We start from the raw sequence: 20,220 nt of genomic DNA, 5'->3' as shown, positions 1-20,220 counted from the left end.
GTTCAAACCCGGCCCCGGCCAAATTGCAACAAAAATAGCCAGGCCCTGTGGCAGGTGCCTGTATTCCCAGCTACTTGGGAGGCTGAGACAAGAGAATCGCCTAAACCAGGAGTTGGAGGTTGCTGTGAGCTGTAATGTCACAGCACTGTACTGTGGGTGATAAAGTGAAACTCTATGAAAAAAAATTAATAATAAAGTATCAACATCGGGCTTGGCGCCTGTGGCTCAAGTGGCTAAGGCGCCAGCCATATACACTTAAGCTGGCGGGTTCGAATCTAGCCCGGGCCCGCCAAACAACAATGACAGCTGCAACCAAAAAATAGCCGGGCGCCTGTGGTCCTAGCTACTTGGGAGGCTGAGGCAGGAGACTCACTTGAGCCCACGAGTTGGAGGTTGCTGTGAGCTGTGATGCCACAGTACTCTACCCAGGGTAACAGCTTGAGGCTCTGTCTCAAAAAAAAAAAAAAAATCAACATTGTACTTTCAAGACTTGGGAAAAAATGATTCTATGTTTTGTATGGAACTAGAAAAATCCTCATATAGCTAAGGCATTATTAGTAATAAAAACAAAGCTGAGGGCATCAGCATACCAGATTTTAGGCTGTACAACAAAGCCATAGTGGTCAAGACAGCATAGTATTGGCACAAAGATTGAGACATAGACATTTGGAATTGAATAGAAAACCCAGAAATGAAACTAACATCTTACAACCACCTACTCTTCGATAAACCAAACAAGAACATACCTTGGTGGAAAGGCTCCCTATTCAATAAATGGTGCTGGGAGAACTAGATATCCACATGTAAAAGACTGAAATTGATTCAAGATGAATAAAGGACTTAAATTTAAGGCATGATACAATAAAAAAATCCTCAAAGAAAGCATAAGAGAAACTGGAAGATATCAGCCTGGGGAAAGACTTCATGAAGAAGACTGCTGTGGCAACAACAACAACAAAAATAAACAAATAGGCCTTAATTAAACTGAAAAGCTTCTGTACAGCTAAGGAGACAACCAAAGCAAACAACCTATACAATGGGAAAGATATCTGCATATTTTGAATCAGACAAAAGCTTGATAACTAGGATCTATAAAGAACTGAAATTAATCCACATGAAAAAAGCCAATGATCCCATATACCAATGGGCAAGAGAGATTAATAGAACCTTCTCTAAAGAAGACAAATGAATGGCTAACAGACGTGAAAAAATGCTCATCATCCCTAAGTATTAGAGAAATGCAAGTCAAACCACCCTGATAAACCATCTAATGCCAGCAAGAATGGTTCACATCACAAAATCTCAAAACCACAGATGCTGGTGTGGATGTGGAGAGAAAGGAACACTTTACACTGCTGGTGGGACTGCAAACTAATACCTTTTTGGAAGGAAGTATGGAGAACCCTCAGAGCTCAAGCTAGACTTCTCATTTGATCCTGCAATCCCATTACTGGGCATCTACCCAGAAGGAAATAAATCCTTTTATCATAAGGACACTTACACTAGACTGTTTTTATCACAGCTCAATTTAAAATCACCAAAATGTGGAAACAGCCTAAATGCCCACCAACCCAGGAATGGATTAACAAGCTATGTATATGTACATATACTGAATGTGGAATACTATTCAGCCTTTTTTTTTTTTTTTTTTTTTGAGACAGAGCCTCAAGCTGTCCCCCTGGGTAAAGTGCTATGGCAGCACAGCTCACAGCAACCTCCCAACTCCTGGGCTCAAGCGAGTCTCCTGTCTCTGCCTCCCCGAGTAGCTGGGACCACAGGTGCCCGCCACAATGCCGGGCTATTTTTTGGTTGCAGCCATCATTGTTGTTTGGCGGATGGGGCTGGATTTGAACCCACCAGCTTAGGTGTATGTGGCTGGTGACTTAGCTGCTTGAGCCACAGGCGCCAAGCCCTATTCAGCCATTATAAAAGGAAACTTTACAGCCTTTGTATTAACCTGGATGGAAATGGAACACATTATTCTTAGTAAAGCATCACAAGAATGGAGAAGCATGAATCCTATGTACCTAATTTTGATATGAGGACAATTAATGACAATTAATGACACAGTGGGGGTGGGGGAAGGGGAGAGCAGAGAGAGAAAGGAGGGTGGGGGAAAAGAAGAGCAGAGAGAGGGAAGGAGGGAGGGGGGTGGGGTCTTGGTGTGTGCCACACTTTTGGGGGGCAAGACATGATTGTAAGAACTTTACTAATATCACAAGAATGGAGGAAAAAGTATCCAATGTACACACCCCTATTATGAAACTAATTTATACCTTTTATATGAAAGCTATAACCAAATAGCCTAAGAATATGGGGAGGGGGGAGGGAGAAGGGAGGGGGGAATGGGTGGAGGGAGGGGGTTTGGAGGGATCACTTCTGAGGTTTATCTTATAGGGGTACAGGTGAATCTTTCTAAGAGTAGAATGTGAACGTTTTAAAGCAATAACTGAGAAAATGACATGAAGGCCGTGTTGAGCAGTTTGATGGAAGTATTTCAGATTGCATGTGAAAACCCTACACTGTACCCCAGAAGTGCATTAATGTACATAGTTACCATTCAATTAAAAAAAAAAAAAAAAAGAACTTTACCTAACAAATGCAATCAATGTAACCTGGTTTCTTGTACCCTCGATGAATCCCCAACAATAAAAAAAATAAATAAAGAAGAGAGCTAGATAGAACCTGCATCCAGGCCCGAAGCAGGAGTTGCAGGCAGTGTGGACAGCCCAGCCTGGGAGGGAGAATTCTGCCTTGAATCCATAAGGACCAGCCCTATTGTCATTGCTAAAAGTCCAGGCAGGGCCCTGCTGACACTCAAACCCCAGAGTTGGATTTTGGTTTTATAATTTTGATGGGTGGAAACAAAGAGCTGCACCATCGCCACCTTGAGCAGTTCCTGTCTTCCTGGTGATTAAGGTAAGAGGTTGGTCACTTGGTTCTCTGGATCTGGGCATAAGGGTCACAAAACGATCTCCCTGTCCCAGGGCCACTCTGGCCATGATGTTGGACACTGTCCAGCCTCCTTGGCTTCTGCCCAGCATGTGCTCTACTAGCTGGGGCTGGGCTCCAGGGACAGGTTGGGGACCAGGCTGTGCAGCACATGTCCTTGTGATGGTGCCATCCAGGTCTGTCCTGCACCACAGGATCATGTGCAGACATGCACAAGCCCCAGGTCTAGCCCAAGGGCATATGGGGGCAAGCATAGACAGTACGAGCAAGCAAAGAACATGGCTCACAAATGTGAGGAAGGTACATGGGTGCCAGTGGAGTGTGAACATATATGTGCAACTGTGCATGTGCGTGACTATGAATGGGGTGTCCAGAGGCCTACCTGAGGTCTTGTGCGAACTCCGACCTTACTGATAGGGCAATGCAGGGGGAAGCTGTAGAGGCAGAGGCTCTGGCCAATGCAAAGACCCTGGAGCAAGAGCGAGCACAGCACCTACCCAGGCAACAAGGGGTGGAAGGAAGCACCTACCCAGGCAACAAGGCTGCGCCTGTCCCTGCACCACTGTGGTGGTGGGAGGTGGGCAGACAGACTTCCACCTCTACCACCACTGGCCTCCTGAAGCCCCCGCAGGCCATGTGTAGGGCCCTTTGGCCAACAGAGCAGCTCCGAGACCCAAGTAGCTACAGTGTGAAGCAAGCCCAGCAGTCCTATAGGCAGACACAGATAGGAGGTTCAAGGGTGGTGGGCAGCAATGCCCTGCCATCCAGAGGGGCACAGTCCTGCCCAGTCCACGGGCCTGCAATTGTCTGACTTTTCTTTGAACAAGTAGATTTATAAAAGGAAACTCAGGGTCCCTGTTCTGGGTGGAGAAGCAGGCTTGTTTGGCATAAATGGTGTCCCATAAAATAAATACACAGGAAACGGGAAGGGAAGAAAGTGGGGAGATTTGATAAAGGGGGGGTAAATGGCAGGACCACACCTATGGAGCATATTGCAAGGGTACTAGTCAAATCTGTCAAGTACAGAACATAAATGTCTTAACACAATAATCAAGTAAATGAGGCAAAAGCTATATTGATTGGTTTGATGTAAGCACATCAGATTGTATAAAAAAATCAAGACATTGTACCCCACATATGCATAAATGTATTCATGATGTATGTGTATATGACTTAATAAAAAATATATATATACTGGAAACAAAACAAGACAATTAACTTCTAGCTGCCTGGAGCCCACAGTTAGCAACTGGGACTAGATATGCAGACCCTTGCCCCTGGACCTCTGTTCAAGGTCACCGATCCCTGGACCACGGCAAGGCTCTGCCAGACTGGGTCACTGGCACTTAGCCACCCCTAAACTTTGCAACACACATTACACTCAGCTACACCACACGTCACACTCATACCACACACATCAAACATCACACACCACACATCATACACTACACATCACATACATCACTCACATAAATGCCATTCACACCACACACACATCACAATCAAACTTATCATGTACTCTCACATTAAACACCTGCATACACTCAGACCAAACACTTGTACCCACATCTGCCCTCCCTGTGGCTTCCACCATGACTGACCAAGGTTGAGTCCCTGCAAGTCACCCCAGGTCTAACTACAGAGGGGCTCTGTACGAGTAGGGCTGGCTGGACTGGGCTATCAGATCCAGGAGGTTCTGCAGAGGGCTGGCCCAGGCACCTGTGACACCATCCGCCTGAAGTCCTGAGGGGCAGGGCCACATTTCAGATCCCCCCCAACTACAGAGAAAAGGCAGAGGACTCTGTATGGCCTGGCTGGCTAGGCCAGGTCCAGGGTGGATATGAGCATGCCACCCAGGCCCATACTCTATCAGAGCCACTCTCCTACAAAACCATTTATTTGGGGATAGGGTGGGGTCAAGGCAGGGTCAGCTGAGTCTGAAGTGCTGGGCGCAAAGGTCGTCTCGCCGGCCTAGTAAACCCTGGGCTGGGATGAACTCCAGGGGCACGGGCTCAGGCCCTTTCTTCTTTAGGTCTTGCTCAAAGAGCTGTAAGGACAGATAGTAGCCGTTAGGCTGGTGCTCAGTGATCCTTGGGCCCAGGCCCTGGAGCCCAGCTCCCTGTACTCCCATCCCTTACTTCATACGCAGTGAGCTCCAGAAGTGGTGCAATGCTGACTTCAGGGACAGACAATGCCTGGTTGATGACACTGGCGGCTTTGGATACCTCAGGGTGGTAATGATGCTGAAGGGCCTGGGAGGGGTATGAGGGTGCCGTCAAGGGGGCACCAGCTCTGCAGTGGCCCTACTGAGTGCCCTCAGGTGCAACCTCCCTCTCTGGGGCTTTTAAGCTGCTAACAGGAGATGGGGCAGCAGGGCTGAGCTCTGTGAAATCCCCCCGCCCCCAATGCATCAGGGAAAGAAGCAGCTCCAGGTGGATAAGGGTTTCCTCTAGGTGACCAGGGTGACACAGGGCCCAAGGCCATGTAGGGCTATAGGGAGTTGGGGGTTTAATTGGGGCTGGAATGCAGCTGGCTGAGCAAGGGGATGGCACCCTCACCTGTAGCTCCCACAGAGAGCTCTCCAGGGCCCGGCTCTTGGCCGGGTCTTCTTCTACTGGGTCATAGGGGTCGGCATCCAGCTCTAGAAATGAAATGCAGGCCCTCATCTGCTATTGCTCTGGGGACATAGGAAGGGGTAAGGACCACACCAAGTGCCCCCCACCTTACCTCAGGGCCTGGCCCCACCCTATACTGACCAGAAGCCTGAGGGCGATGCACGAGGACCCGGCAGGCAGGGTGCCTACGCAACAGGTTGCAGATGAACGGTAAGACCATGAGGAGGGCCTCGGGGGGTGCCGTCAGCGCCAGGCGGGCCAGGCGCTTTGCAAAGGCAGCTACCAGGTAGGCGGGAAGATGGCTGGGCAAAGCAGTAGGATATGAGACACCAGAGCTCTGATCGCCAGCCCCCACCCCTCCCTAGCCCAAGACTGCAGCCCAGGTCTGAACAGGGTTAGGTACCCAGCAAATGTCCCTAGATCCAGCTCCGGGCAGCCCAGGACCACCAGCTGTTCTGAGACCAGGCTGGGTACCCTCCAGGTACTCACGAGGATGACAGGAAGAGATCGGCCAAGTGGAAGAAACGGGCACGATACTTGACATGGAAGATGGATGGCTCCAGGAGGCCATATAGCTTCCGGTAGAAGTCAGGGTATTCCCTGGGAGTAGGGGCAAAGGTGACAGCATGCCAGCACAGAGATGGCCCCAGGGAACCACAGCCCCAAGACTGGAAGCTGATTCAGCTACCTGTTCCCAGTGGGCTCCCCTAACACCCTGACTTGATGGGAATGGGGACCCAGTCTGGCGGGCCTGGGAGAGTCAGGGACACCCACACTCCAGGGTGACACTCACAGGTTGTGCTTGTGGATCAGGACAAACAGTCCATTCAAGGCCAAGAGGCTGACGGCCCCTCCTGCAACAGATGCAGACATGAAGTCAGCCCATCCTACACCCCACCCTGAGGACCCTGAGCAGAGTTCCGGCATCACTACCTGTCCCACCATCCTCTTCCCAACCCACAATGTCCAGGAAGAGGCAGCAGCCCTGTGGGCACTGGGCTACCACCTCAGCCACCACAAAAAGGAGACAAGCCCCCATTATTGACAGCTGGGCCTCACCAAGGTCATAGGCACTGCTGAGGAAATCTATCATGAGCGTGGGCTGTGCCAAGTGTGGCAGGATGGAGTCGTGCGCTATCACCAGCACCTTCTTGTACAGGCTCAGGGGCAGCTGAGGGTTGCAGCAGGTCAGGGTATGGCCCCCAGGAAGAGCAAAGAACCACCCTATCCCCAGGAAGATCAGGATGCCCCCAAAGCCCAGAAAGACAAGGACACATGCCCCCAGGAATACCAAGATGTCCCCCCAAGGAAGATGGGGTGCTCCCCCCAGGTCCCTACCTTGTGCTTGAGGAAGCTGAGCCACATGGCCTGGAATACCTTCCTGTGTTCCTGCAACAGCCAAGGCTGCACTGCCACTCCCTATCCCCAACCCCTCAGAAGCTGCTACCCTTCCTCCCTGTCCTGACCTCAGACCCCAGAGCTACCAGCCCTAAGAACTAATACACACTGCACCCATTGCTGCTGACCCCGTCTTGACCTCTCCCTGTCCCTACTTAGGTTGGGAGCTGCTAGAGCCCTTAGAACTTGAGAACCCCAGGCTGGGCCCTGAAGCTCTAGGTCTCAGAAACTCCAAGAGAGAAAGCCCTACAAAACAAGGGGAGGTAAACTACGTTCCTCACAGGTATAGAAAGGCAGAACGTGCAGCACATCTAAAACTGCCCACAGAAATGATGTGTGGCATGAAAGAGTCTCCAGAAACCATGAAGCCTGCATCTGGCTTCTGCCTGCATCTCCTTTCACGCTTGCCCATGAGTGGCCCTGGGGGCCATGCTAGCTGCCACCTCCGTCCTGGGAGCTTTCTTTGGAGAAATGGGGTGGTGGCTGGCCCTCTAAGGGTCCCACACATGTGGACATATATACCACATATGTGGACTGTCCCCGCATAGAGGGGAGATGCTGTGGCCCTGGAAGTTTACCCACCCCTGTGGAAGTGACTCACCTTCAGATGAGCAATTTTCCATTTGTCCGATGACTCTGCAAGGACACAAGTGGCCAAGGGTTACCTGCTACTGTCCTGGCTCTGCCCCCAACTCCTCCTGCCAGACACTCACCTATGTGTGACACATAGAAGTTGGAGAGATTGCGCTCCTGATGGGGCAGGCTCACAGCAGACAGCAACGTGAAGGCATTATTCCAGAAAGTGAGGGACACCTGCCAGGAGCCTAGTCTGAGCATCTGGATGCTGCCCCCACCACCCACCAGAAGGACTAAGGGACCTGTCCACTTACCTCAGAATGTAGGTTGGTGACCTGGGCCACAACGTCGGTGGCTGCCTGCATTGTGTGGTAGCGGATGTCATCATATTCCATATATTCCCGGAACTGGGAGAGGAGCAGACTGTGGTCCTCCTCAGTCGACAACAGGCCTCCCACCACCAACTGGGGGCAGAAATGGGAGTGAGCACCTCTCCCTACCCCAGGCACAGACCAGCAGCATCCATACAGGCTGCTGACTCTCTGCCAAGCCCCATACCAGAGGCCGACTGACAGGACTACTTCCCACAACCAATGGATCACCACAGAAGACGCCTGAGCAGCCAAGCTCACCCCTAAGGGAGGGGCATACATAAATGTCCTATCCAATACCCACCTTTTTAGCTAGCCCAAGCCAGAGACATATCTTGAGCTCCTACCCCATGAGGTTCTTTGAGAGCTGCCGCCAAGACCCTCACCTTAAAGAGCCTGCGGGGGAACAGGTAGTTGCCTTCCCACTTGGGCTTCTCCAAGGGGTGCATTCCTTCCAGCTGCACAAACTTCATGAGTGTGCTAAGGGCCAGCTCCTACGAAAGAGGGGTAGGGTTGTCACGACACCCCCCACCACCACCACCACCGAGCTCACCCAAGCCAGGGAGCCCATCATCACCAGGCCCAGGAGCACAGATGAAAAAGGGACCCTGTCTTCTGCTCTAGCTGCTGCCAGCCACTATCAAGGCCTCCACATCCTGCCCCTGAAATGGGCAAGATGACATCTAAAGTTGATGAGTGTGGGGTTCAGAATAGGATCTGACCCAGGGAACATATATAGGCAGATCAATGTCATGGGGCCGTCTGGCTGCCTTTGTCATAAGTATCCTGAGAATGTTGCTCTGAACCTCAGTGACAGGTGAAAACACAACTGTGAAAAGCCAGCAGGGCTCAGAAGCTCTGGCCCCATGATGACAAATGGGAAAAGTGGAACACCAGCCCAAACCAGAGAGGCCCTGAGTGCTGTACAAGGTCCTCTGGGAGTCAGTTACAGGAATGGATCACCACCTTTAACAGCTCTGTTGGGATGTAACTCACGTGTTGTGCAATCTACCACTTAAAGCATACAAGTCAGTGTTTTTTATTACATCTGTGGAGCTGTGAGACAATCACTATCACTTAACTCCAGGGCCTGTGCCTGCATAAAATTCCCAGCTCTCCCTTCATCCAGTTATTGCCACAAACAAACACTAGCCTAATGCAATAGAGTTGCTGACTTCTCTGCAAGAAGCTGAAATCAGATGTTTACGTATGACGTTTCCCCAGCTTTTAAAAGTTAGGGACTCAGGCTCAATGTATTGGTGAGGACACAGGGCACATGGAACCCTGGCACACAGCCCACAGGAATGTAAAATGGTGCCTCTGCTGTGGAAAACAGCCTCAAACCTCAAAATATTCCTCAAAATGTTAAACAGAATTACCACATAACCTGCAATACCACTTGGAGGATGTGCCCAAGCAAGATGAAAACACCAACACACTAATTCATAGGTAAATGTTCATAGCTACATTCTTTGTAACAGCCAAAAGGTAGAGAAAACCCAAATGTCCCATACACATGGACAAGTCAGCAAAGTATAGTGTGACTGAGCCACCAAAGGGAATGAAGATCTGACACAGTGCAGGACAGACAAGCCTTAAACGTGTCATGATGAACAAGAGAAGCCAGACATGAAAGGCTGTGTATCACATGATCCCACTTACACGGGACATCCAGAAAAAAGCACATCCACTGAGACAGATGGTAAATTAGTGCTTTCCTAGGGTTGGGGGTGGAGTGTGAGGGGTATCTCTGAGGAGTGACTGTGAATAGGCATAAGATTTCTCTTTGGGGTGATAAGGTGTTGACCCATTCCTGTGGCTGTGGACTGCAGTGCAGGCCAAAGCAAACACACATGCAAACTGGAATGGTACAAGCTTGGCATGTAGGCTCCACTGAGAGTGATTATTGGCTATGGCTATCCCTCTTCAGCTATTCACAGACAGTACAGGACCAGATAGCCATGTTTCTCGACAGGCCTGAAGGCCCACAACATGACACTCCCAAGTCAGGGGACAGAGCGAGGCTGCCCCCCAGAAAACTAGCCAAAAGAGAGCAAGCATCCTTACCCAGACAAGTGCGGAAAGAAGTGTCTGCGCACACAGCCCTGTGCTTCTGCTATGTAGACTGCCTGGGAAGTGAGGGTGCCAGAAATAGACAAAGATGAAACTGGCTCCATGACTCCAAGACTCACCTTGACCTGAAAGGAGAAGTGGGCCAGGAGTTCCCCCAAACGGTTGCAGCAGCTGTGGTAGCGGTGTCTCATCCACACCTTGTACTTGCGCATGGCTCCCCGGGACCCTGCCCACAAAGTCAAGGTAGTTATCAGGCCACACTGATGCGCACATGTGCCAGGCCCAACCCAAGGTCCTGAACCCACCTGCATTGCCCTCTACTCAGCCTCCACAGCTGGATAAAAGTCACTACGCCCCCACGCATGTGGTGGAGCCAGAGCACTCCCTGGGCCCTGCACAAAGAACCGCTGGTAACCCAGGAGAGCCTCCAGCCAAGGTTCCAGTGTTAGGACTTCACCCCCTCACTTTACTCAGGCTCTGGTCACCCTCAGAGGTGACTTGTGTCACCTCTGAAAGGGATATCTGAGCCCTCCTCCATCTAAACGCGCTAACACAGGGTTCTGCGCCGCTCATCCCATGGCGATAAAGCCTCCTTACCCGCCACAGAGCAAGCAGAGAGCCGGGCCAGGAGCGGCCGCGGACCCTGCAGCCGCTCACCTGTTATGGCTGCCCCCTCGGGCGGCAGAGGGCCCACGAACAACTCTCCGCGTTCCAGCATGGCCCCGAAGAGACGGCTGCATGTGCGCACCGCTTCCTGGATTTCCTCTTGGTCCTCAGACTGCGAGGAGAGAGTGGGGTCAGGGCGCCCCACAGGGCTGTCACTGCCCCTGCTTCGCGACCCCGCGCTAATTCACAAGACTCCGTCCTGATCCTCTGGCCCGTCCCCAAACCATCCCAACCCCACACCGGCCACCTGCAGCACCGCCAGGATGTCGAACACGGCGTTGGCCTCGCCGCGGCTTCCCAGCACCGCCTCAAGTAGACGGCCCAGCGCCCGGCGCGTGCCAGCGGGACCAGGCTCCCGCTCCATGCCGCCTCCGTCCGGGACGCCACCGCCTCACGGCCAGCCGTGATCCCCGCGCGCACCGCCTTTGTGGTCCCCGCCGCGCACCGCTGACGCCATCGGCACGCCGGACGTCATCTCCGTGCGCGAACCGGAGCGGCGTGCGGCTTGGCGCGCCATGGCGCTGTTTCACATCTTGCGGTACCCGGGCCCGGAGGCAGCGGCAGCGGCGGAAGAGGAAGAGGCCGGGGCGGGCGAGCGGGCCCGGGCGCTGCTCGAGCGCCTGCAGAGCCGGGCCCGCGAGCGGCAGCAGCGGCAGCCAGCGCCTCCTGAGAGGGCCGCTCACTCCGAGGCATCTGGACGGCGGCGGCGGCGGCCCCGGAGGCGGCGGCGTGGTAGCTCGGAGGCGCTTGGAAGCTCCGAATCGCCGCGGGAGAAGCGGCCGAGGGAGGATGACCAGCACGAATGCGCGGAAGAGCGAGGGCCGGGGCGGCGGGCTGGGCTCCCCTCCCGAGCGCCGGCGGGAACTGACGCTCCGCCCGGCCCGGGTGTGCGCACAGAGAGCAAAGAGGAGTCTCCAGCGGGGCACGGCGCGCGCGCCGAGGCGGCCCCAGACGGACGGCCCGCGGAGGAGGCGGCTGAGCCCACGGTCTCCGCCCTGATGCTGGGGGGCTTCGGGAGGAGGAAGGCACCAAAGGTGAGCAGCTCACGTGGAGGCAGGGCGGGCTTAGCGGTAGGATAGGGTTGGATGAGCGAGCATCTTCTCTGGCCACAGTTGGCCCGAGCACCGGGCTTGTGTCTGGCGCTGTGTCTGTAAAGACGGAGCGTTTCCAACGACGTCTCCGGCATCGGCTTTCTTGTGCATGTTAAAAGAGCTCTTCCTTTGCCTTTCCGATCTCAGGAGCAAAACTCAGGAGGTTCCACCGTCTTCTTTCCGTGGGGTGTGTTTGTCTTGGTTTAAAGAGATGGGGTGCAGTTCCTGTGAAGAGAGCAGGAGGTTTGGCAGCGAGCTCCCCGGCCCTTGGATGGGGGTGTGGGTGGAAGTTCTCTCTGACCCAGGATGCAAGGCTCTGAAGAAGCCAGCAGGCTTGGGGTGGGTAGGCTGTGCTAGGTAGGGCAGAGGTGGGCAGAAACATTGAGATGGTTACCAGCTTAATGCATAAGACAGATGATGTGGCTGGGGAAAGTGAGCATAGGATCACAGAGGGCATCACAGGCACAGTAGGGTATGGGAGCCACTGCTGGTGCCATCGGAGGCCACCATGTGGCTTTACCCAGCAAGTAGCACCTGCTACTGTGTGATTTTTAGTTTCTCTGAAAGTTGAGTAGGAGGTGGGGCACAGGAGTTTGAGGCGGGGACTGGTTTGAGGACGAATTGGCAACTTAACCTGGGAGGCTCCTCAGGTCTTTCTCCTCTAGTCTTTTCAGCTTCAACATAGGTCCTTGGTTTTTGGCTCTGGCACATTCACCTGGTCTCTTCCTCTTTTGTGATAGGTTCAACCTTTTCTGCCAGCATGGCTGGCTGAACCAAGTTGTATCCAAAAGAACATTGCTGAAGGCCTTGTTCCAATCGAGGACATCCCTGAGGTCCACCCTGACTTACAAAAGCAGCTACGAGCACAGGGCATCTCATTCTATTTTCCAGGTGCCCTAATCCTGGTGGATGGCGGCGGGGGGGGGGGGGGCAACTTGTAGAGCAGTGGTTCTCAACCTTCCTAATGCCATGAACCTTTAATACAGTTAAAAAGGTCACGTCCCACAGGTTGAGAACTGCTATTCTAGAGAATCCTCAGGCAGGAATGGGAATGACCATAGCTTAGGAGCTCTCACCACATTTGGAGTCCTTGGGCTCATGGTTCCCAATGCTTCTTGGGGCTTTCCTCGAGGCAGAGGCTCCCAGGCCTCCAACAGAGCAACCCAGCCCAGAGGTCATAGACAGGGAAGTGGCTGAGCCCAGTATAAACAGGACTTGTCTCTCATCCTTCCTTGTCCAGTCCAGGCTGCTGTGATCCCCACCCTCCTGGAGAGTGCAGCTAACGGGTTTCTGGTGGGCAGAGGCGGCTACCAGCCCAGCGACCTCTGTGTTTCTGCCCCAACAGGCAGTGGGAAGACACTGGCCTTTGTCATCCCTGTGGTACAGGTGGGTGTCAAGAGTCCCCACCCCCTGCAGCAGGGGTTCAGTGGGCAGAGAGCCACCATTGCTGACACAGGCAGCCTCCCCCTGTAGGCCCTGCTGCAGCGAGTGGTGTGCCATGTACGTGCTCTGGTTGTGCTGCCCACCAAGGAGCTGGCCCAGCAGGTATGTGATCCCTGCACTGAAGGTCAGCACTGTGGCCTTGGGTGCCATACTGGGCATGTATGTGCTCAGCTCCTAGTGACTCAGACTAGGCTGGAGTTGTTTCCACTGTGGTGGTGGTGGTGGGGGGGGCAGATATATCCAGGCCAGTGACAGGCTCTTTCTCCAGGTGAGCAAAGTGTTCAACATCTACACAGACACAACACCTCTGCGAGTTGCCCTAATTACTGGACAGAAGACACTGGCCAAGGAGCAGGAGAGCCTTGTACAGAAGACGTAGGTTCTCCTGGGTGGTAGGCTCTTTAGGAGGGTCCCCACTTGGGTGCACACAGCCAGAGAAGAGCAGCCACTATTTTAGCTGCCAGACTCCTGTGAGCAGCAGCCCATGCTGCCAGTGTTGGGAGAGGGTCTGCTAGTACTGCACTGTGTGCAAGGTAGTGCCTTGCAGAATGCCCTAGAAAGATCTTCTGAGGAACTACACTATGGTTTATAGAACAGATGGCTACCGCTGCCTAGCTGACATCGTGGTGGCCACTCCTGGCCGCCTGGTAGACCACATTGACCAGACCCCAGGATTCAGCCTCCAGCAGCTCCGGTTCCTGGTAGGTCACCCATCCTAGAAGCCACAGCTGTGAGTGAAGGGCTGACCTTGGCAGGGAGCCTTCCCACACCCAACACCAGGTTTCTCATCCCTCAGGTCATAGATGAGGCTGACAGGATGATAGACAGCATGCACCAATCCTGGCTGCCACGGGTAGTGGCAGCGGCCTTCCAGGGGGAGGGTCCCCCAGATCCCTGTGTCCTGCTGCAGAGGAGGCAACTCCAGGCTGTGACTGCTGCCAGGTATCCAGCATTGTGCCCAGGAGCTGGCTGCCCCTGAGCCGAGGCTGCTGTGCATTCTGCTGCTTTCTTGGTGTGAGAGGAGGCTGGAGTGAGTTCTGTCAAATTTTGTCACATAGGACCACTCTTGAGTCAGATACCCCACCTTGGTCTGATATGGGCTCTTCTCTGTAGTCATGAGGAAGCGTGTTCCTAGAAGTTCAGGAGGGTTGCAGGTGGCTTCTTCCAGTGCTCCCCATATCCTCTTCCAGCACCTGCTGTCCCCAGATGCCTCTGCAGAAGCTGCTCTTCTCAGCTACTCTGACCCAGAACCCTGAAAAGCTACAGCAACTGGGCCTCCACCACCCCCGGCTTTTTTCCACAAGTCTGGCATGCAAGGGCCCCCAAGATGCAGACGGGGATGTGGGAGGGAAGTATGCCTTCCCTGTGGGGCTCACGGTGAGTGGGACACATGCAGGGCAGAATAGGGCCCAGGTACTTCTGGCTCTCTGCCAACCTCTGCCACCTCCTGCAGCACCACTACGTGCCCTGTAGCCTCAGCACCAAGCCGCTGCTTGTCCTGCACCTGATCCTAGAGAAGAGCTTCTCCAGGGTCCTCTGCTTCACCAACTCCCGAGAAAACTCACACAGGTGAGGGCTGGGCAGGGCACTGCTGAGGCAGTGTAGTCCCAGTGCCACTTGGCTATAGCCTTTTTCCTTCCCAGGCTCTTCCTGTTGGTGCAAGCTTTTGGAGGTGTGAGTGTGGCTGAATTCTCCTCCCGCTATGGACCTGGCCAGAGGAAGATGATCTTGAAGCAGTTTGAACAGGGAAAGATCCAACTGTGAGTACCTGGAAGGGCCTGGGGCTCTGGAGTGAGGGTGTTCACTCTCAGTGTTAGCTGGGGTCTCTCTGAAGAGCACTTTCTTCAGGAGATGGGCCTCCTGTGCCCTCCAACTCCATGCAGCCAGTTCCCAGAAGGCCAGAGCCACCCTATGGGGCCAGGTACAGGTGTAGCTGTCCCTCTTTCTGGCTTGGGTGGGCCTACAGTGACACACAGTGCTGTGTGTCCCAACAGCCTTATCAGCACAGACGCCACTGCCCGTGGCATTGATGTGCAGGGTGTGGAGCTGGTGATCAACTATGATGCTCCCCAGTACCTAAGGACCTACGTGCACCGGTGAGGGCATCCTGTGGGGCCTTTGTGCATGGTTCTGGGTGGGGGTTGGAGAGAGAAGCCCCTGTCAGGCCCCTGAAGGGCCAGAAGTTGCTGTTTTGAGATGGTTATGTTTGATGCAGGGTGGGGAGAACAGCCCGAGCTGGGAATGCTGGACAGGCTTTCACGCTGCTCCTCAAAGTGCAGGTAAGGCCGTGAGGGCCTTGGCGGGGCTTCTGCCTAGACACATGGGGGCTGCCTGGGGCACCTTCCCACATATGAGCTTCTCTCTAGGAGCGGAGGTTCCTCCGGATGCTGACTGAAGGTGGGGTGCCTGCACTGCAGCGGCATGAGCTCCTCAGCGAGCTACTGCAGCCACTGGTCCCTCGGTATGAGGAGGCCTTATCCCAGCTGGAGAGGACAGTCAAGGTGGGGGCCATACTGGGCCTGTGAGACCCTCTGGTGGTGGTGGTGGTCTTGTGACTCAAACCTTAGGTGCTTCTAGAGGATGTCATAACAACATGGGAAAAGAGGAAAGTAAGGAAGAAATGAAGGGTTGAAACAACCATCATCCTGAAGCTTGCAGGAGGGTTGGGAGACAGAAGGCACTGGGTTCTGGGGATGGAGATAGCTGCGTGGCCCCTCCACTTGTGTGGAGATAGCAGCACTTGGTGGCAGAGTCAGGGCCCTGTGGCTGAAGAGGGGTAAACGTGGATGGTTCTGAGACCTTCTTCCTCCCACAGGAAGAACGGAAGCAGAAGGCAGCCTAGGGTGCGGACTTGAAGAACCAAAGGGACCAAGCCCTTTCTGTCCTGTCGTAGGACAACAGTCACTGCCTTTCCCTCCTTCCTGAGAACTCTGAGCAGTGGATGCTGTACTTGAGAAAGGACAAGAATTCTTTGGGATTTCTGAGGAAGCAGCCAGTGGACATGGCCTTCTTCTCCAGGCCCCTCTCCTCTGAGACTTCATGGCTTGTTGCCTTTACAACCTGAAGTTTGGCCTGAGATCAACATGGCCTTTGTAAATAAAGTGTCAGTGAAACTGAAAAACTAGCATCTGTCATGTTTTGGCTGAGAGTTCAGGGGTTAGCCTTGAGCTGAGACCTTGCTATTCTAGAAACATGAGCATGTTCACCATCTTTCCTTAGAAAGGTCATCCTACGAGTCCTTCTGTGGTGTGTGAGGTGGAAAAGTGCACAAACTTGAAATCCCAAACTAAACAAGTGCAAACCTCTTAGGGCTAGAGACACTATGTTCTCTTACAAGACAGGTTTCTGTTTTAGGGCAGGCTGTGCACAGCACATCCTGAATGTGCTGGAATGTGTGTGGGGCTATGGTGGATGCAGGCGCCTGTGCTGGGGAGTCAATTACCTTGAGGCACCCTGCATGTCTGCAAGCCTGGGGCTTGGCTGGCCAGGTCTCTCGGGGGCCCACACATTCCACCTCAGCCCCTCAAGGGTAGGAGGCACCTTCTGAACTGAAGCCTTGTGAAGCTGGGCTTACTGGGCGCCTTGAACATGATGGTGGGCCACATCTAGGCTCTTGGGTTGCTGGCTCTGGGCCTCCCCAGTGGCTGGGACCTGCCTGGGGTTCGACACCCCTGGGGCTTGCATCTATGGTGAGACAGTTGTCACAACTTGCTACTGGGATAACCTGTGTAGAGCCTCCAGAACTAATGATTGCCATGGGAAGTACTTCTGCTGTTGGCCAGCTATGGCCTGACATGTTGCTTGTGGCTGTGCCAGGATCTGTGTGTTTGAGCAGATATGATAAATAGGTGGTTTGCTCTTAAAGAATCTGATGCAACTCATATTTTCCTCTATTTAGACCTCACCAGGGCTAAACAGTCTTAGCATAGTTTATGCCTAGGAATTCCCAGTATGTCCATTTTATCTGATTTATTAGAAAGTAGCATACTCAGAATTACCATAAACAGCACCACTGACTTGGCCTAGTTCTGGTCATGGAATGTACAGCTGATCAGAGCTGACTAGCAAAAGTGGCAGGAGGCTTCATAGACTCCCCAGCCAGAATCTGACTGCAACTGATAAATTATAAAGCTAGCCACTTAAAATCTGCAGAAATTGGCTCAGCACCCACAGCATTGTGGTTACGGCACCAGCCACGTACACTGAGGCTGGCAGGTTCAAACCCAGCCCAGGCCAGCTAGAACAATAATGACAACTGCAACAAAAAATAGTTGGGCACTGTGGCAGGTGCCTGTAGTCCTAGCTACTAGAGAGATTGAGGCAAGAGAATCACTTAAGCCCAAAAGTTTGAGGTTGATGTGAGCTGTGATGCCATGGCACTCTACTGAGAGTGACACAGTGAGACTCTTGTCTCAAAAGAAAAAAAAATTTACAGAAATTGTCCAAAGGATAGACAACAGATGGAGAAAGATGTACAAAAGCAAATTATGCAACTAAAATGTGCATAACCTGGTAATATTCTGAAGTAAAATATTCACCAAATGGTGATGACACAGAGCCCGGCCTGCTCAGCACAGAACCATGGCCAGGGCTCTACCCATAACATGACTGCACAGGCTGTGCCTGGGCCTCAGGAAAGGAGGAATTGAGAGGGTGCCACAGGTCAAGGCGGGGAGCAATAAGGGCTGCAGGAAGCAGGAGAGAGGGCTGGCGCTGGACAACAAGGTAACCACAGAGGGTCTGGCGAATCGGAACCTGCTCCCATAAACAGGGTTCCTGAGCAGGATGTGATGAAAAGGTATTGATAGGGCTTTATTTAAGACATGTGTGGCGGCTCGGCACCTGTGGCTCAAGTGGCTAAGGCGCCAGCCACGTACACCTAAGGTGGCGGGTTTAAATCCCCAGCCCGGGCCTGCCAAACAACAATGATGGCTGCAACCAAAAAATGGCCAGGCGTTGTCGCGGGCGCCTGTAGTCCCAGCTACTTGGGAGGCTGAGGCAGGAGACTCGCTTGAGCCCAGGAGTTGGAGGTTGCTGTGAGTGTGATGCCATGGCACTCTACCCAGGGGGATAGCTTAAGGCTCTGTCTCAAAAAAAAAAAAAAAAAAAAAAAGACATGTGTGGCAAACCCCTTAAATGATGTACCAGGCAGCAGATTAAGTGCCCCTCACAGAGGCAACTGCTACTGACACAACACACAACCACTCTGGACCTCCCTGATGCCACATAGAGAGTGCTCAGGTCCCTGATGTACAGGAGCATAGTATGTGTATACAACCTCTCACATCCTTCTATACACAGGTTTTTTTGTTTGTTTGTTTTTGGTTTTGGTTTGGGGTTCATTGAGGGTACAAAGAATTAGGTTACACTGATTGCATTTGTTAGGTAAACGCCCTCTTATAATTGTGTCCCACCCCCAGGAGGTGTGCCATACACTGTGACTCCCTATCCCCTCCCTCCCCTCATTTTCCTACCCCCCACCTTGTATTAGCTCATCTACTGCCTTCATATTAGAATAGAGTACGTTGGATTCTTGCTTCTCCATTCTTGTGATGCTTTACTTAGAAGACTTCATTCCAGCTCAATCCAGGTTAATGTAAAAGATGTAAAGTCTCTCTCTCTCTCTCTTTTTTTTTTTTTTTTTTTGCAGTTTTTGGCTAGGACTGGGTTTGAACCCACCACCTCCAGCATATGGGGCTGGCTCCCTACTCCTTTGAGCCACAGGCGCTGCCCAAGTCTCCATTTTTTTGGTATTAGAATTCCATGGTATACATATACCACAGTTTGTTAATCCAATCCTGGCTTTTGGGGCCTTTAGGTTGTTTCCACATTTTGGTGATTGTAATTTGAGTTGCAAGAAACAGTCTAGAGCAAATGTCCTTGAGATAAAATGATTTTTTTTTCTTTTGGGTAGATGCCTAGTAATGGGATTGCAGGATCAAATGGAAGGTCTAATTTGAGTTCTTTGAGGATTCTCCATACTTCCTTCCAAAAAGCTTGTATTAGTTTGCAGTCTCACCAGCAAGGTAAAAGTAAAAATGTTCCCTTCTCTCTGCATCCATGCCAGCATCTGTAGCTTTGAGATTTTGGTGATGTGGACCATTCTCACTGGGGTTGTTATGTAATTGCTATCAGGGTGGTTTTGAAATGCATTTCTCTAATTAGGGACAATGAACATTTTTTCTTATATTTACTAGCTATTCATCTGTCTTCTTTAGAGAAGGTTCTATTCATGTCTCTTGCCCAGTGATACATTAGATTGTTGGCTTTTTTTGTTGTTGATTAATTTGAGTTCTCCGTAGATCCTAGTTATCAAGCCTTTGTCCGATGCATAATGAGGAAATATTTTTTCCCATTCTGAAGGTTGTCTATTTGCTTTGGTTGTTGTCTCCGTTGTATGGAAGCTTTTCAGTTTAATAGTCTCATTTATTCTTTTTATTGTTGTTGCAATTGCCACTGAAGTCTTCTTCATAAAATCTTTCCCCAAGCCGCTATCTTCAAGTGTATTTTCCTCACACTTTCTTCTAGGATTTTTATTGTTTCCTGACTTAGATTTAAATCTTTTATCCATATTGAATCAATTTTTGTAAGTGGTGAGAGGTCTGGGTCCAGTTCCAGTCTTTACATGTGGTGCTAGTTTTCCCAGCACCATTTATTGAATAGGGATTCTTTTCCCCAGTATGCTTTCGTTTCATTTATCAAAAATCAGATGACTATAAGAGACTAGTTTCATCTCTTGGTTTTCTATTTGGTTACAAATGTCTATGTCTCTATTTTTGTGTCAATATCATGCTGTTTTGATCACTATGGCCTTGTCACTATTGCCTAAAGTCTGGTATGGTGATGCCCCCTGCTTTGTTTCTATTACTAAGAATTGCCTTGGCTATACAGGGTTTTTTCTGGTTCCATACAAAACAATTATTTTCCCCAAATCTTGAAAGTATGATGTTGATATTTTAATGGGGATTGCCCTGAATCTGTAGATTGCTTTGGGAAGTTTTCATGATGCTGATTCTTTTTTTTTTTTTTTTTTTT

General features: G+C 51.8%; 2 protein-coding genes across 2 annotated transcripts; one reads left to right on the top strand and one right to left on the bottom strand.

Annotated features, from left to right (window-relative positions):
- Nucleotides 1–4,833: 4,833 nt before the first annotated feature.
- On the bottom strand, nt 4,834–11,053 carry NOC4L (nucleolar complex associated 4 homolog). Its single transcript, XM_003792881.3, has 15 exons — nt 10,899–11,053; nt 10,643–10,763; nt 10,105–10,211; nt 8,299–8,406; nt 7,856–8,005; nt 7,679–7,778; nt 7,567–7,601; nt 6,906–6,956; nt 6,627–6,738; nt 6,361–6,421; nt 6,057–6,167; nt 5,709–5,869; nt 5,511–5,593; nt 5,091–5,204; nt 4,834–4,999 (listed from the first exon to the last, which is right to left on the bottom strand). The coding sequence occupies exons 1-15, from the start codon at nt 11,013–11,015 to the stop codon at nt 4,880–4,882; spliced, it is 1,551 nt and encodes a 516-aa protein (XP_003792929.1). The 5' UTR covers nt 11,016–11,053; the 3' UTR covers nt 4,834–4,879.
- Nucleotides 11,054–11,151: 98 nt separating this feature from the next.
- On the top strand, nt 11,152–16,306 carry DDX51 (DEAD-box helicase 51). Its single transcript, XM_003792880.3, has 14 exons — nt 11,152–11,685; nt 12,483–12,633; nt 12,983–13,128; nt 13,216–13,287; nt 13,454–13,560; nt 13,778–13,886; nt 13,982–14,127; nt 14,376–14,562; nt 14,639–14,754; nt 14,829–14,945; nt 15,180–15,281; nt 15,401–15,464; nt 15,552–15,686; nt 16,001–16,306. The coding sequence occupies exons 1-14, from the start codon at nt 11,167–11,169 to the stop codon at nt 16,025–16,027; spliced, it is 1,998 nt and encodes a 665-aa protein (XP_003792928.1). The 5' UTR covers nt 11,152–11,166; the 3' UTR covers nt 16,028–16,306.
- The last annotated feature ends 3,914 nt before the right edge of the window (nt 16,307–20,220 follow it).

This window comes from Otolemur garnettii, unplaced genomic scaffold, assembly GCF_000181295.1.
Source record: "Otolemur garnettii isolate 467f Iridium unplaced genomic scaffold, OtoGar3 scaffold00062, whole genome shotgun sequence".
NCBI lineage: Eukaryota > Metazoa > Chordata > Mammalia > Primates > Galagidae > Otolemur > Otolemur garnettii.
This window is presented reverse-complemented; position numbering and strand designations above follow the sequence as displayed.